General features: G+C 36.1%; 1 protein-coding gene across 1 annotated transcript in view; it reads right to left on the bottom strand.

Moving 5' to 3' along the window:
• Positions 1–2,110: 2,110 nt before the first annotated feature.
• Positions 2,111–17,167, bottom strand: part of mge (translocase of outer mitochondrial membrane 22 homolog mge) — a 15,253-nt gene continuing 196 nt past the window's right edge. Inside the window, exons 1-4 of the mRNA XM_070142298.1 lie at positions 17,056–17,167; positions 10,439–10,550; positions 5,403–5,530; positions 2,111–2,945 (exon numbers count right to left, since the gene is read on the bottom strand). The exon at positions 17,056–17,167 is cut by the window's right edge and continues 196 nt beyond it. Coding sequence (XP_069998399.1) covers positions 2,865–2,945; positions 5,403–5,530; positions 10,439–10,550; positions 17,056–17,167 — 433 coding nt within the window. The 3' untranslated portion in view covers positions 2,111–2,864. The remainder of the gene's footprint in view (positions 2,946–5,402; positions 5,531–10,438; positions 10,551–17,055) is intronic.

The raw sequence follows: 17,167 nt of genomic DNA, 5'->3' as shown, positions 1-17,167 counted from the left end.
ATATCTTTATTGGCATCATCAACATTATCACTTGTTATCATCACTGTCATCATGATTATGATCATTATCATTATCATGTACCTTACAGTTTTTATTAGAATTAGTATTATCAATAATATCGTCATCATTATCATTATTATTATTATTGTTATCATTTTTATTATTTTTTATTAATATTACTATTGATATTATTGTTGTTGTTATTATTATTATTATTATTATTATTATTATTATTATTATTATTATTATTATTATTATTATTATTATGATAATGAATAAAGATAATTATTATTATTACTATTATTATTATTAGCATTATTAGCATTAGCAGGCATTAGCATATCGCCATTATTATTATTATTATTATTATAATTTGCATTATTAATGTTATTATTATCGTTTATTTCGTTTTTTATAGTTTGTTGTTATTGTTATTGTTCTGCTGCTTTTCATCATCATTGTCATCGTCACCGTCGTCAGTATCACCAGTACCATTATTGTGCCATTATTTTTATCATCAGTCAGTCAGTCAGTCAGTCAGTCAGTCATCAGTCATCAGTCAGTCATCATCATCAATCAATCGCCCTCATCATTGTTATTGTAATCATTATCACAATCACATGTTATCATGATCATAATCCTTTTTTATTCTAGATAATAACAATGGTCATGTTGATATTCATGCTCATGGCCGCATTCATATTCATATCATGTTGATGGAAGTGATAATGATGATAAGGATAAATGATTAACAATAAACATTTAACAAATAGTAATAGTAATGATGGTAATGGTGTTGGTGATGGTAATGATAATGAATATGGAAATTAAAATCATTGTGATAAAGACAACAATGTTCAAATCACTAGATATTTGAGATATTAATTCTTAATTTATTTAGGATGCCAATGTCATAAAATCATTTGATAAACACAACTGGACATTTTATCCTGTAAGTGAAACTAATTTTTTTTTCAAACATTACCTTCCAGATCCAAATTTAAAATTTTCTTTGGATCAACTTTGCACTAATTAAGAATCCAAAAGTTGATGTATTGCTCTTTGCTTGTCTTTGATCTAGATCATTGCCTCTGCAATTTTTTCACACTTTCCACTAACTGATATCAATATGCTTGTTGCATTTATATACTTTTTTTTTTTATTTTATCTCTTCTTATTTTCTGAGCTCATGAATTTTATGTAGATATTTTATCCATGTTTACTGAATATTCATTTATAATCATAAGAAATGCTGATCTCATGTAAATTGACTGATTCTTCAGTTATATTTTAATCTCATTTTCCACAATTTCATCTAATCAATCTTGTTATTATACCTGTTATTACCAAAAATGACATTATTGTTCTTGCTTTCTCAAGTAGTTTTAGTAAAACTTCTCACTGCCAGACATTTTATGCATAATTCATATTTCCTGTAACATCTGACTGTACCTGCTTTTTCCCAAGATCATGCTGCACCTGTCAAATTTTACCAGCAACCCATCTATCATTTCATCATCACTTTCTCCAACATCAATAATCACACAAAAAAATAATGCTAGTGTTACCTCCTAACCATACGAAGGTTCAGAGAAAAATGGTGTAGTCTCAAGCAGCTAGAATAATCAATCATGTTTCAGCAGCATTTTGAATTGGAAAAAATGCAAATTATGATATCAGTGTTCCATTACCATATATAATACAATATACTTCACTCAAGTAAGGTTAAATAAAATTTCATAAAATAATTGAGAAACTATGAACCAGTTTTTAATGTATACAAGGTATCTATACATACATATCTGTATAAATATACTGTCCCTTATTTCATATATGAATTGTAGTATCATCTAAAGAAGTATTTCTTCTAGAAACAAAATTCCTGTAAATAGTCTTTTATCTACAGTATATTGTGTAGTTAATATGTTTATACTGTTATAAAGTCTGTGTATAGTACCTTGTAATATTTCTGCACTGAACTGTCATATAACTATTATTACAAGACACTTCCCATACACAAACATACAAATGAGGGCTAAGTAGAAAAAAATATATATACATATATATATAAAGGAACAGTAAGTATGACTTGGTTGAAAAATAAGCAAAGTCCCTTTTCAAATTTATTGGCTTGAAGCAGTTTACAACAGCATCTCTTCTGATTAATTCTTTATACAAAAAAATCTGTTAACATATATCATATGTCCAAGTCTACATATTTATTTCAAAAGAACACAAGTAAATACACCACTACCAATCAACTACCAGTCTATCTATCAATCTTTTAGTACATTCAGGTATCAATCCTGGACATCTTAAGATTTAACAGTATAAATACTGTAACATAACACCTAAAAATAGGTTATGTTTATTCACATATGTACAAATGAAGTAACTGCACATACATAAATTTACTATACATACAAGCCATTCCAGTAAATAAATTCATATCAATATGAAGTTTAGTAAACATTACTTTTTTGAAGTGATTTTCCTCTGTAAAGGAAAATATAACACTATACAATGTAACAGACACTATTTTGCAATGATACACTCTCAACAAATAATCCAGGAAGAATGTGGAAAAATAAGCTACCTATAACTGTTGGTCCAATGTATTGTACAGTTTCAGTTTATTTCATATCTTTCTAGCGACCACATTACTTAATACACTACCTGGCAATTCAAAATTTCAGTGGTCAAAAACAATTTCATGGATGACATTACACTTACTTTCATATTAACTTGAAATGGCTTAAAATAATATTTCCACAGTTCTATGCATCCACACAGCCATTCAAAAAGTCTACAGAAATAATAACAACTGGGGACTCATGAGCACAAGAGAGGTGGAGTCAGTCCTATTAGCGAGCAGGAGGGGGTGGCATAAGTCCTGGAGCTGCAGGAGGTCCACCTGACATTGCTGAGCCTGGACCAAGAACAAGCTGAAAAGATACAAAGAACTTAACTACTGTCCATACCAAACAGCATCATCTGTAAATTAGTGTTTGAATGAAAACAATTTTATATTTAAGGTATTGCTTTTTTATAAGCATCCCAACCTACACATTTAAATACCCTCTACCTCCCGAGTCTAGAGTTCTCACTACAGAATTATATGCAATCCTCTTCACCTTAAAACACATATACTGTGGCTCCTCCTCCTCTTTCACTATTTTTACCGACTCTTGGAATTCACTCACGCTCATAAAATCCATACCCTCAACTAACCCCCTTGTCTGCAAAATTCAAGACTAGCTATTTTACCTGTACACATGCTACAACACTATAAAGTTTTGCTGGGTACCTAGCAATATAGGAGTACTAGGCAATGAAAGAGCAAACACTCAAGCTCGCTCAGCCACAAAGTCCACATCACATAACCCCAACTTCTCAAAAATCCCAGCCACAGATTATTACCCTCATTTCAAAACTAAGACGATGGCAAACCTGCTGGACAAGTCTTGCCACCAATAAATTACATTCAATAAAACCAACAATCTCCTCCTAGTCAATTTCCTTCCATAAAAACAGCCATAAACGCCTTACCCACTCATACCTCATGTCACGATCAGACCCACCCCTATGTTTCTCCTGTAATGTTCCCATTTCAGTTTCACACATCCTGCTTTCATGCCCACGTTTCACCACAACCCGAACTGCTGTTTTTCCTCACCTATCTTCCCTACAATGACCTCCCAACCTATCCAACATCCTAATCCCATACTTTTTACATAGAAAACCTATTCTCCTTCCTCAAAAACATACACATCCTCCACTTGGATCTAATCCCCTCCCTTTTATCCTAACTTAACCCAATCACTCACCCCTTCACCTCTACCCAACTATATTAATCCTTTAAGTACCATCCTACTACTCCATAACCACTAACATATAACACCTTACTAACAACCCATCCCGATCTCTACCCTTTCCAGTTAATTGTATCTCCTATAGTGCTACATGACCTCCGTTGTCTAGCACATTAATTTCACCTCAATTTAATGGTTAAACTTTTTTATAAGCACTACATCATTTAATGGTTAAACTTTTTTATAAGCACTACATCAGTTTTAATGCTCTATCAATGCTCTAACCAATGAGGTGATAAATGTATTCAGAGTTTTTAAACATTCTTAATGCAATATCAGTAGTCACCTATACACTTGAATATTTAATCATTAACCAAGCATTATCAAAAAGCAATATTCAAAATGAAATAACATTATCAGAACCAAAAATACCCTTTGAAGCTATGAAAATAATGCTTAATCTAAGCAGAACTGCTCATCCCGTTTAGACAGATGACTTATTAACTCATATGGACAAGTTGTTTGCTCAGAATCCTTAATTACTTAATGCTCAGTTGGTAAAGAAACTGAATGTCATTATCAATTTTGTGTTAAAAGAAATTACCAGACAAAAACAGTTATGTACATCCTCAAGTTCACTGTAATAAATACTTTTAGCAGATTCTTTGAAGGATTTCATGAAAAAATCTGACATTTTCTTTTCTTTACAAACTAACCCATCTTTTTGAACTTTGTCTGTTCTCTGGGAGCCTAAGTTAATGACTTGTCTGGAAAAATTGAAAGGGGTTCCACGGGGGTATCAAATATTTTTTTCTGACTAGTATGCTCCTCCATCCAAGTTGGACAGAGTAGTTGCAATAGAACAGGTAATGTCTCTGGTTTCCTAATAGATGAAACAGGGATCTTAGTAATGCTTCCACAGTACAGGAATTGTTACAGCAGGATCAAGCTTTACTTTACAGTTGAGGACTTTGTCTGTCCTTGGTGACTTTCTCTGAGGTGCATGAGAATCCCTTTTCCTATTCAATATGTTGCTGGGGAGTAATGTCACCACTATATTTTAAAGTGGTAGATAGTTACTCTTGACATGCTAACAAGTTTAAAGTAAGGGACTTTTATTATTTATAATCACCCCCCAACAACTATCCTGAGTGGCATTATAGGCTCCCAAAATAGACAAAGGAGTTAAAACTGCAAAATGGGGGATATACGTAATAGTCACGCTTCTTGCAGCCCGGTAAGATTACTATAATGGATAGCGTGTAGCGTTTATTTTTGAGTATCTTCAAGCTGAGGTTAACAAGTCACTTTCACTCTCCATGACCAATGGACAGTTACAGGGAGGCCAAGAATCAAGATAGTCATATCATGGTATATAAATAACCATTAATGTGTTCTGTTTCAAGATTCTTACTGTAGAAAATAAATTATTACTCTGACCCTTTGATGGCAACCAATCCTTAAGCTTTTGTTTAAGAAATTAGGTAATTTACTGGAATAAAGTTTATGACAACAAGTCTACCACTCATTAATGAGATTACTCCTCTAGAAAAAAAGAGGAAAAAAAAAATATACATAATATCTACTTACCCGGTTTCTATCCTGTTTCATCATCTCTTCTACATTAAGTCTTTCTATCTCAAACATTACAGGAGCAAACAGGAGGATTGATGTGCTCACTGCTATCCACACAACCTGTCGGCTTAGGTCATAAGCACCTGCAGAGAAAAGGAAAAATGCATAATTATACACATATCATAAAGTACAGATGCCTTTTTTTTTTCTTTGCCATCCATCATGCTATCAAGCAAAAAGAAACACAGCCACAGTAAGAAAACACATAAAACAAGAATTCCACTGTTAAGACACCAAAAAATTTTCTCCTTTTGGATTTATTCTTAACGTGGAGATGCCAGGAAGCCATATACCTACACCAATTTTAGTTTATCAATTTTGTTTGTTTGTGATGGTATTAGTCATCGAGGAATCAATTACAAGGCCTGCCAGATCTCCTATTTACCTCTTTCTTTGATTTGGTTTTAGTGCAATTAGTATTGTTAATAACATGATAGTCATACTGCCAATATACACACTAATTCTGAAACAGTAACATCAGAAAATAATTTCTTATAAAAAATTCAAGGAATGGAGTAATCATATTATACCAACTACCTGGTGACAGCACTTGTGGGGACATCTATGCATGAACAATATTTACAAAACATTTATGTACCTACATTAACCCAAGGGATCTGGGTGGGGTGACTGCATATTCCATGTGACACGAATATGCAGTCACGGAAACTTTTGGCTGAGGGCCCGGGTGATTGGAATGACTTATCATGAGTGCACTTGGAGTAAGATTCGACTCAGTGGGCATTTAGGGAGGGACTCTTGCATTTTTCCACCACTAAATGAGAGTGGAATATACTATCCATGACCCATGGCTATAAATGCCCTGGCTAGAAGGACGAAACTACTTCCATGCTCAGGATCCTATTCCTACCCACTGTGACAGGCAGTCCAGGGTGCATTACAGAAATAATAATAAACAAAAAATTACACAACTAGCACAATTTTACTTATTGTTATAGGACATAGTTGCTAACTACCAAGAGAGATAATATGGAGTCTGCTCAATGAAATAAACTATTCCCATCTTGATAAAGCAAAACAAATGACAATTATAAATAATGGAAAACAGCAAAGTAAAAAAGAGAGAATAACATTATAATGGGAAGGCAAGGAGTCTGGATGCTGTACAGGAGTGTCTGTGTATACCAGGCCTATAAGCAACACACCCATGAGAGTTGCCCTTCAAGATAGCCTTGTGCCTCGATTTTGGTCCTGTGGACTGCGAGGCACCTGGAACCAAAGGATTAAGGACCCTATCCTACTGCAAGCTGGATAAGTCTTTGGCCTATCAACACAATATGACTTACATTAGATTGATTTTCTTCTACATGAGTGGCTACTATTATTCATGGACTGATGGAAAGCACCTATTTCTGAATCTCACATTACTTGTCGAAATATATGTATAATCAATCAATTATATCCTACTGTTCTTTCATCAGTTGCCTTTGGCAAGGGAGGTATTTGCAAGAGCCCCAAAACACACATACATAATTGAGAAAAAGAAGGAAAAAAGTAGAGTTAGAGAAAGATGTTTATGACTCCTTGGCAGTTGAGGAAATGATGAAATGCCTAAGTAAATGGATGCAAAATCCAAAAGAACCAACACACTTAAAAATCTGGAGGACCTAACTAATACATAGAAAAATAACTGGACAACTTTATCATCATTTAAGCAGTCACAAACTACAACTATGTTTAGCAAATAAATTGCAACATAACTAATCACTTCAATCACCTAGAGAACAATACAGAAACCAATCTGATGCCAAAATATAACCTTTTCTTTTCTTTTTCTTTTTTTCTGAAAATGCTTACACATAGAATTTTCCTATTATTTCACAGAGTAAGCTATTCCCTATTACTTCACAGAGTTAGCTATTCCCTATTACTTCAGAGTTAGCTAATCTACTGAAAATGTACTGGCAAATTCGTTATTTTCTTCCATTTCTAGCACTAGTTCATATTAAAGATTATGAAATTCTATTTTACCTTTATTTCAACAAAATGTGTACATCCGCTTTTGATCAGATTTTATCTAACTGCAATAGCATTCACTGTCAAGCATTTCAAGGGCTTACTACTAAATTCACAAGATTTTCAATCTCATCCTTCATGGGTATTGCAGTCTACTTCAACCTACTGGCAATGGGAGGAAGTGTATACATGCCACGTTAACTGTGATTTTAATCTATGATTAATTTTGTTTTGCATATAGATGGCTCTTGAAGTACTTAGTCAATTATCTACACAATATCACCGTGAAAATGCAGTATTATTTAGTGGAGTGTCTAAATTACATAGCTCCACAAGTGCTCAATCACCAAGGAGTCAACTGGTAGACCTCATGACCTCACCTGATTTAACCTTTCCTTGAGTCTTCAAGAAGAAATGTTATCTTTACTAAAGCTATCAATACCGATGATGATATTATTGTTATACACATTATAACTACTATGATAATATATGATAAAAGAAAATAATTCCCCAAAATCAAGGAAGTGGGTAAAAAAGTGCGAAAGGTAGCGCTAGCAATCAACTCACTGATGAATATTTTCCAAACATACTTGTAGAACCATCTATGTGTCAAGGTAATTATTAAAATAAACTCACAGTGGGCATGGAACATACTCTATGCCACTCCCAGCAGCATTAGGTTTAGCCAATCTAGTGTCACTTCAATAACACATTCCCTGAATTTTCAGAAAAAAAATCACTGTTGCCATAAGGGTTGTACGTGTATATATTTATCTATTTTTCTCCTCTTTTTTGGGTGTCTTGTGATTGCTTTACATGAAGCCCAGATAGTATACTCTAAAAATGTACAGTAAACAAAAGTTTGCAAAGGCCTAGTTTGAAAAAGAATCTATGCACAATAGAAATTTGCAAAGTAGATGTTACTGTAATTAATTACAAAGGTTATATGGTCGACAGTTAGCCCTATACACATATTCCCCATCCCCAATATTTTCTCCCTCCATTTTACAGTTACTCTTCAGACACATTTTTGGCTAAAAGATGTGTGATAAGTAAGAAAAAATAATCAAAAACAAATTTGACAAGAGCTGATTAGGCCAACAGTGCACAAACCCGCTCTAATCTGTACTAAACAACGCGAAGGAAGGGTGTGAATCTTCACAATTATTATCATTATTTTTTTCTTTCTTTCTTTCTTTTTACAATGATGAGTAAGCCAAACATGCAAAGAAACAAACAAGTTTAAGGTAGAATTGCAAAGTAAAGGTGTGAGTTAGCAGAACACCTATGCCTCTAATCTCTACATCATTTGGTACTGCAACAATTTAAAAATCTAAATAAGCCTCTCCTATCACACAAACACTTGCATTCCAAACAATTGCATTTCTATACACTTTTTGTTCAGTGGAAATGTTGGGCAGCAGGGCTCAACAGATATAGGAGTAAATTAAAATTACAGTAGTATACATGGGTTCATTAGCATGTACAGTATAACGATAAAAGCTACATTCCCAATTCAAACTGGCATGGAAGATACCTAGTTCACAACCATCGAGTATTTCTTAATTATAACATTTTCAGTGGATCCTACAAACTAGGCAAGTTCCTTGCTATGAAATGACAACATGGCTAGCATATTATACCTAGGCTATTAAACATTTTGCTTAAAAGAATTTCCCATAGAATTAGAGGCCTATGATAGATTCTTGATTCTTATACACAGTCAAAAACAATGACAAAAAGTCATAGGGGATATTTCAGAGATTGCCTTCTCCATTCAGCTTCATTAAAAAAAATAATGTGAACAAAAATCAAGACCAGTAAACGTTGTTCAATAAAAAACAAAATTAGAATACCGAAGAAAAAAAACAGTTACAACTCAATTCTTTCCAAAAAATGTTTACAATATGGAAAATTGTTACAAAAATGCCCTAGTGCTGAAAGTAAAGAAATGAGTACAAAATAACTATTCATCAACTAGCATTCTGCTATGTCAAATAAAAATATTTACTTGAAATCCCTCACTCCCTAAAAACATTTTTCCCCTTATAAATTAAATAATATTCTTTAAAAATCAAATGAAAATTGATCTCCTTTCTGTACAGATCCAGAGGCTCCATACCCAACACCCTATTTCCTATCTCATATCCTCAGCTTTTAACTCTTGGGAGAATATGGCCACCTACAAGATGACAATTACTGGTTATTTTATTCTGAAATATGAAATATCTAAATTACAGTGCTTCAATATTACACTAAGATTTTTTTTCTCACTTCTAATCCAACAAAGTACAATTAGTCTATGGCAGAGAGCATACCTTCTATGCTCAGGATTCATCTGCACCTGAATGTGTCTATGCTCTTCCTATGCCATACTGCTACTAGGTGTTTACATCTGATCTATCCAGTGAATTTGTCACAATATAAATCCCTTGTTAACCCCCGAGTCACAGACCACAAACTCTGATGTACCTAACTATGATTTGCTGGGGAGGGAGCTCATGCGAGATTCACGTTAACAAGGTTCTGAAGGTATGTCAGCAAAATGACATTTACACTCGGCAATCACATCCTTATGGCAAAGAAGCTCACCTCTGCAGGTAACTGAAAGTTTAGTCAAATGACTGATAAAGCTGGAGAAGGAAGTAACGAGGATCCGAGCAGGATTCATCACTATAACAAGGTTCTGACTGGTTTACAATTGTCAGATTGATTACCAATCCTCAACTTGTGCACTTTAGCTTCTCATTTCTCTCTCCGATTTCATCACTTCATTTTAATTACACACATGTATGCTGACATAATACAAGAAAAATATACTTGGCTTGTCAGTAGCAACAGCTGATCAATAAGTGAATTAAAAGGAACAATATGTATCTTAGAGAAAAAAAAAAATCTCAGTCTGACTACTATTTTGCTTTTTTTCTTTACATAAACATATATTTTACTCTTCCTTATAATTCAAAGAGAGAGAGAGAAAAAAAAAGAAAATAGAATGTAAATACTAAACTTACCTTTCACTAATCTGACTGAGGATGAAACTGCATTGGCGCTGCCCGTGCGGAGACGTTCTGGGAACATTTCTGTGAGGCCCCATACTCTTTCAGCAAAGCTTTCGTCAAAATCCTGGAAAACAGACCATTGCTAAAGTGAACTATATCTTAACCCTTTCACCAAACAAAACTGTATCTAATATCATGGTTCACTTAGTTAACCTATTCCTGAGAAATACTATTGGGTAGCAATGTCAGTTGCATAGTTTATAAATAGCAAAGTTGTTAGTGATTCAATATAACAAAAGGTTTTAATGAATTCATTTCCTGTAAATCATTCAGAAGACATAGTTACAGACAATATTGTAGTAAGACTTAAATTCATATCTGTAGGTCACCATCATCCTTTTCATGTACTACAACATTTTTTCCAAAATATCTGTAACAGATCTAGTAAATCATTCATTTCACAAATGGGAAATCCTGTAAATGTTAAAAATGTGCCCTTTTATGTACTAACATGTGCTTCTCTCAACTATAATCAAATTTGCACATCAAAATGAATGGCATCTTTGGAATTTGTGGTTTAATATCTAGGACATAAGGACACTTGAAAACATCACATGTCTAAATATAAGATGCCTATTCAATATTGAAGCACATTAAGATCAGATTCATTCAAAAATAAAAGAGGTCAAACTTGAATTAATAAAGTTTCATGGCATAAGGCCACCTGCTATTCTTGAATTTTCATTTGATACACTTTCACTTCTTTATTAATAAAAGTACTTGTTTCTCGTCATTTTGTTCTTTCTCATATAAAAAAACACCAAAATTTTCACAATTTATATAAAACTTTCAAAAAAACAAAAAAAAATCAGGTAAGGTAGACTAAAAGGTGTTACTCTTGAGAGAACCATTCCAGATGAGTTTTTTTTTACACATATCCATCAAAATTATAATAATTCAGAGTGGGTACTTGGTATAGTACAGAGGCAGGTAAAGGGAAAAAATATTAGTTATTTGCAAAAAACAAGTTGTGATACTGGTTCTGTAGTTAATCACATATGTATTATCAAACTGCAGTTTGTAGGAGGTTTATCAACATCATTAGATGCCTTAATTGTTCCAAACAGTTATTTATACTTCAGTCTCCATCAAGTGTGCATCTTGTACTTTCCCATAATTAAAGATTAAAATGTAAAATTCAAAATTGAAAAATGCTGCTACAGACCAAAGAGAATATATTTAAAACTCTACAAATCTATGCTTCTATAGCATCCAGTTCCCACCCTACCAACAAAATTACAAAAAAACTTCATCTGGCAAGATAAAGAGTTGGTTGACTTCCATTCTTACTTCCCCTCGGAAAAGGGATCAGTCCAAGCTCTCCTAAATATACAATGGCAAGGTTTAATTGCTTTTGCTTGTGTCAGCATGGAAACTATAGTATCACTTCAATGGGTCTCATTCTGAACAGCTCCAAAACCATTACCTAATTCAGTGGTTTTTAACCCATTTACAATGGGTGTCCCACATATGGGACGCTCAGAAAAAAAAAATTGCCAGGCATCCCGCCAGTGTGACACTGTATCGGGGCTCACGCTCCAACTCAGCAGCATCCCGCAGCTGGCGTGCAAGCAGAGTCCAGGCCAGCCCTGTGCGCCAATTTTGTAGCCGCCCAAAAACTTTTATTTTCGGCCTCAGAATATACCGATGTGAGTGGATTAAGGGGGCCGTCTTGCTGAATTTATTATCACAATCACAGCTGCAGCAGCAGTGTGAAATGCCCCATGAGGCACTGAAAAGGCATTATAAAACCTGTGATGACAAGGCTGTATTTCAAAAACCATGTGAGGTTAGTTTGTGACAGGTGTGATAAAACCCTCTGTGACACTCCTCCCATTGTCCATGAAAATATGACTGTATCTAATATAATCCAGATCTATCAGTCTTCTTACAGGTGTGGGAAGTGCTGGATTAGAAAAGTCCCCCATATTTCTCGAGTGGCAGTCTCTCTGCTGGTGCTTACATAAAGCACTGCTCTTACCTGCACAGAGAGATGGGGAAGTGGTTTAGCACAGTAATGGAACAAGGGAGAGAGAAAGTGAGGCTTTTTTATCTAGACGAAGGTTTATTACAGCTAGATGCCAATTGTAACATCTGCATAGATTCTTTCAACAGGTCGTGGATGACCAGAGGCCACAGGTCACACATCAGCATCGGGCTTATGATAGATGTGCATACAGGGATTGTTCTAGACCTCGAGGTCCTTTGCAATCATTGCCCTAATTATACGGCGGGGAGCAGTAAAGCACCCAGCAAACATGTCTGCCATAAAAACTTTGAAGTTAAGTTGGGTGCAATGGAGGGAGAGGCAGCAGTGCAAATCTGGTCCCGATCCTTAGATCTCAAAATGATATACAAAACCTTCGTAGGTAACAGGGACTTGAGTGCATACAAAGCAGTATGCCAGCTAAACAACGGCAAAGGACCGTACAAAGACCCCGTCATCAAGGAGTGCATAAATCATGTAAGCAAAAGATGGGGATCAGACTGCGCAATGTCAAGAAGGATGTGAGTGAAACAGTCACAACCAAAACTGGCAAGAGAATGAGGAGGAGCTTGTTAGGAGGTGCCCACATGTTGACGGATAAGGTCATTGATCTTCTCGGGTCATATTAAGGGAAGGCAATCCGTGACAATGTGGGCACTGACTATGAGACTATGAGAAAGTCTGTGTGGGCAATGTTCTTCCACCTAACGTCAAGTGATGACAAGCCAGCACATCACTTTTGCCCACGTGGTGTAGACAGCTGGTGCTTTTTCAATAGAGCACTAGCTGAAAACATCACATCTATTAGCCACCAAAGGAAATCCCTTTACCTAGGTAAAATCCCTTTTGGAAATCTGGACCTCATCAAATCTGTCTACCGAGATCTCTCTACCCCGAAGATGTCTGAAGGGGGCAACACAAAATCCCAATGAGTCTTCATTCAAAGATTTGGCTAAAGTGCTCAAAGGCCAAGTATGCCAGTTGCTTCCGAGTGCTATTCGTCACAAGGGCGACAGTACTAGATCATAACTTCTGTAGGAAAAGCCATCTTCTTGTGCATTTGCTTGGTACCAATGACATCATTTCAAAAGCACTTGAATAGCAAGAAAGACAGATCGAAAAGGGACAGCAAAGAAGAAAAAGGGAAAGAAAAAGCTGACCTGGAGCTCCGACTATCAGCTGGGGGCTTTCTAGGGAGCTAACCTGGCTATAATGAGGGAGGTGGTGTCTCTTGATACCCTCGCCTTTGGGCGATTAATACCTTGCAAAAGGCGGGAACAGGTACCAGCCACAACTTAGAATACCATTTGAATGCCATAGAATGCATCAAAATTGATGCATGGTTGCAAATTTCTAAAAAATAAAAATAAAATAAAAATAAAAATGCAGGAAAAAGTAATTTACCAGGGAAATGTTGAGTTTTCATTTGATGTAGCAAAATTGGGGCTCCAGGGGGTAGAGCCCTCTGACTAGGCAGCTAGGTTGAGTTATTTGTTGAGACATATTGTATGAAGACCATGCAGGTCCAGGGGCTTTGGGTGGTGTGCATTCCTGTAGAATGCTTGGTAAGATGCCTGTAAAGTTTTTCAAAAGTTGACACACTGGTTTCAAAGAGTACACTCTAATTTTTTTGTGTTGCTTTTACACACTTTTGTTCTATATTTATTCTGCCTCAGCCGGTTTTACCCAATAACATCTTTGGTATATTTCCCTGCTATAGAGACTATCATGCTGAGAATGACGGCTCTGATTGCAACAGAAGTTATCATCAGATTTCTTCTCATCACACCAGAATAAAAATGATCATATATATATATTGTTTATATATATAATGTCTGGGAAGGACCAATTGTTATAACAGTAATTCTTTACAATACCTTTGATAAATGATAACAATGATTTTGTTATCAATGGATTCCTCATACAGTATATGTATGTAAAGGGATTAAGCTACAGAAACCCCCAAAACACCATATTCTTGGTCCCCACAGTAGGGGCGGGCATGAAAGATGCAGAGTAAAATATTAATAATAAACACACTATCAGTCATTATATTGTATAATGCTGGGGGCTATGCCCCCTGCAATCCCACCATGGGGGGTGACTGCTCTCTAACCCCCGCTCAGGAAAACAAAGAATTCTCCTCATTGGGCGTATGCTCTACCCTGGTGTGAATACATGATTTTTTTGTCTTCCATTACAGGAGTTGGGGGCAGCAGAGTGAGAATAATTAATTGATACCAATATTGTCACAATCAGGTATTATGAAAAATTACTATAATAATTGAAAGATTTACTGTTTTAGTTTTTGTTATCGAGAGCAACACACACTCAATCGACAAAGTCCTAAACCCAGGGTATCATGCAAACACAAATATCCAAACCTAACATTTCCGACCTTCTACTTATTCCTTAGACAGGGGAGGAAGCCCCTATACCCCCCTTTATTAGCTCTTTGTCCCAACTTATAGAAAACATAACATTAGGAACTCTGGCTGTGAGGGTGTTGTCTCTGAGTTGGGATGTGCAGCAGATATTTTCATCACTTCATGATAAATATAAAGCTGCAGCAGTTGTACCTGTGTTGTTTTAGGCCCGTACTTTTAAAACCTATCGCCCATGCTGGCGTTTGCCTGGCGATCCTTTACCAGGCAATCATTTAAGTGAGGGAGGCCTTACTTTAAAACCCATGTTCACCAAGGCGGGCAATCGCCAGGCCTGGTGAACGAAAGGGATCACCAGGCCCTAACATCTTGTATTCCTCCTAAATCTAGTGCTTCGGTGACTGAAAAAACATGGTAAACGCCAATTTGTTTACATCTGCAGTACACAGCATTTGTCAGTCCTCTCCTATATGCATTTTGGATAAAAAAAAAGTCCTTTGGGACCTCATAAAGAACCATATAGAGGCTGTGTTAATTCCTAACCTGACCCTACCTTACCTTACCTTACCTAACATAACCTAAACTTAATTATTAACCTCGGGACAAGCCGAAAGTGTTATCTCCGTAATAGTCTCTCCTTATACTATAAACAAGTAATTATAAATTAACTTTACACTATAACAAAGTTAACTTTATACTTTATACTATAACAAAGTTAACTTTATGCTATATACTATACTATAGCAACTTTATACAAAAATTAACTTATTACTTTAACAAGGGAGTTAAAAATTAACCAATTTACTATACTAAACTGATATAAAATATTGAACTGTAGGCCTGCAAGGGTATCATTAGACATGCCTCATTGGAGAGCAGTGGAGCATAACAGCTATGATTTATAGCCCATAGTAAACATACCATTAGGAATAGCGCTGCCGCCCCATACATATATACGTTATTTCATAATAAATTGTAATTCTCAGAGACTATAAAATTACAATGTGATTCCATTTTCATATTATACACATATATGTTACTGATTTGTAATCTGAAAGCAAGAAAGTGCTATTCAATCACGGGAAAGGGAGGGCTCACGTGACTTTGATTCGTCTTGCTGTTCCAATACAACTGTACACCAACCCTAGTGTAATTCCCGATCGCCTGTGTCACAACTGCGAGATCGCCTTGATCGGTCGCCGTTGGTTTCCTGAGCCGCTACACTGCGGTCTTGAGTTTCATCACTCAGGATCTTCGGCAATGTTTACCCAAGCCGGAGAGGGGCCTTAGGCGGGATGAGGTCACCCGTGATTGGTCAGTTCAACTTGTGAGGAACAAGGGTGTCATGCCTTAACACCAATGACTCCGGATAAAAGCCGCATAAAAGGCGCAACTTTTAAAAAATTGTGAGTTCTGGAAAGACTTCAGTGCTCCTGTGACATCACCTGCTCCACTTCTCCCATGCCTGTAATTCTCCTGCCTCCTCTATGTGCTGTATATTGTGTAAATAGTGCCTCTCAATATATTCCTCCCTTATGTTTCCTCTGGTGCTTCACTGTTAACCTGGCCTATCTGATCACCCCCTCACAAGACAAACCCTGACAGCCCGGCAAAATTGAATGCCACCCCTGGTGAAAGGTTTTAAATGTACGGGCCTAAGACTCTTCTTACGTTCTATAAGATGGCAGTATCCATTTCCCTGTATTTCTGTGCGTCACTCTCAATAACATTAACCACATTTTTTTTGTTCATACAGCAATGTTTGTGGATTCCCAGGAGTGCCCTGACAGTTATTTACTGGAGTCATAGGGACTTAGCCTCAGAGGGATATGGTCACTCCACAAACCATTACCTACAAGGCAAGTTTATGGTCACAGGGTGTCGTCTATGGCTTCTGGCACCCAGACAGCATCCTAGTCAGGAAACCAGAGAGCGAGGCATTATAACTGTGTATACAAGATCAAAATATAAAAATATGGAATAGTCATCGAAAATAACTAATTATCACCCACTATCGGTTTAAAAAGGGTAAGAACCACAAAACAACATCCTATGTCAACAAACAAAAACAGTGCCTATACGAATGAGCTACGTAACGCTGGCGAGCTTCCATTACCGAAAAAAAACAATTCTACCTCCCACAAAATTAAGCCCGAAACATTCCCAGCTCTTCATCTCCTCCTCCTCGAGCAACTCACCTCGTCCTCTTCCTCTTCCTCGTCCTCGTCCAAAGGAAGCGTGGACACCTTCTTCTCCTCAGCAGACGACACCTGAGCCGCCGCAGCTTCCACCGCTTTTCCGACGGCTTTT

The sequence above is a fragment of the Penaeus vannamei genome, chromosome 29 (assembly GCF_042767895.1).
Source record: "Penaeus vannamei isolate JL-2024 chromosome 29, ASM4276789v1, whole genome shotgun sequence".
NCBI classification, from domain to species: Eukaryota; Metazoa; Arthropoda; class Malacostraca; order Decapoda; family Penaeidae; genus Penaeus; species Penaeus vannamei.
This window is presented reverse-complemented; position numbering and strand designations above follow the sequence as displayed.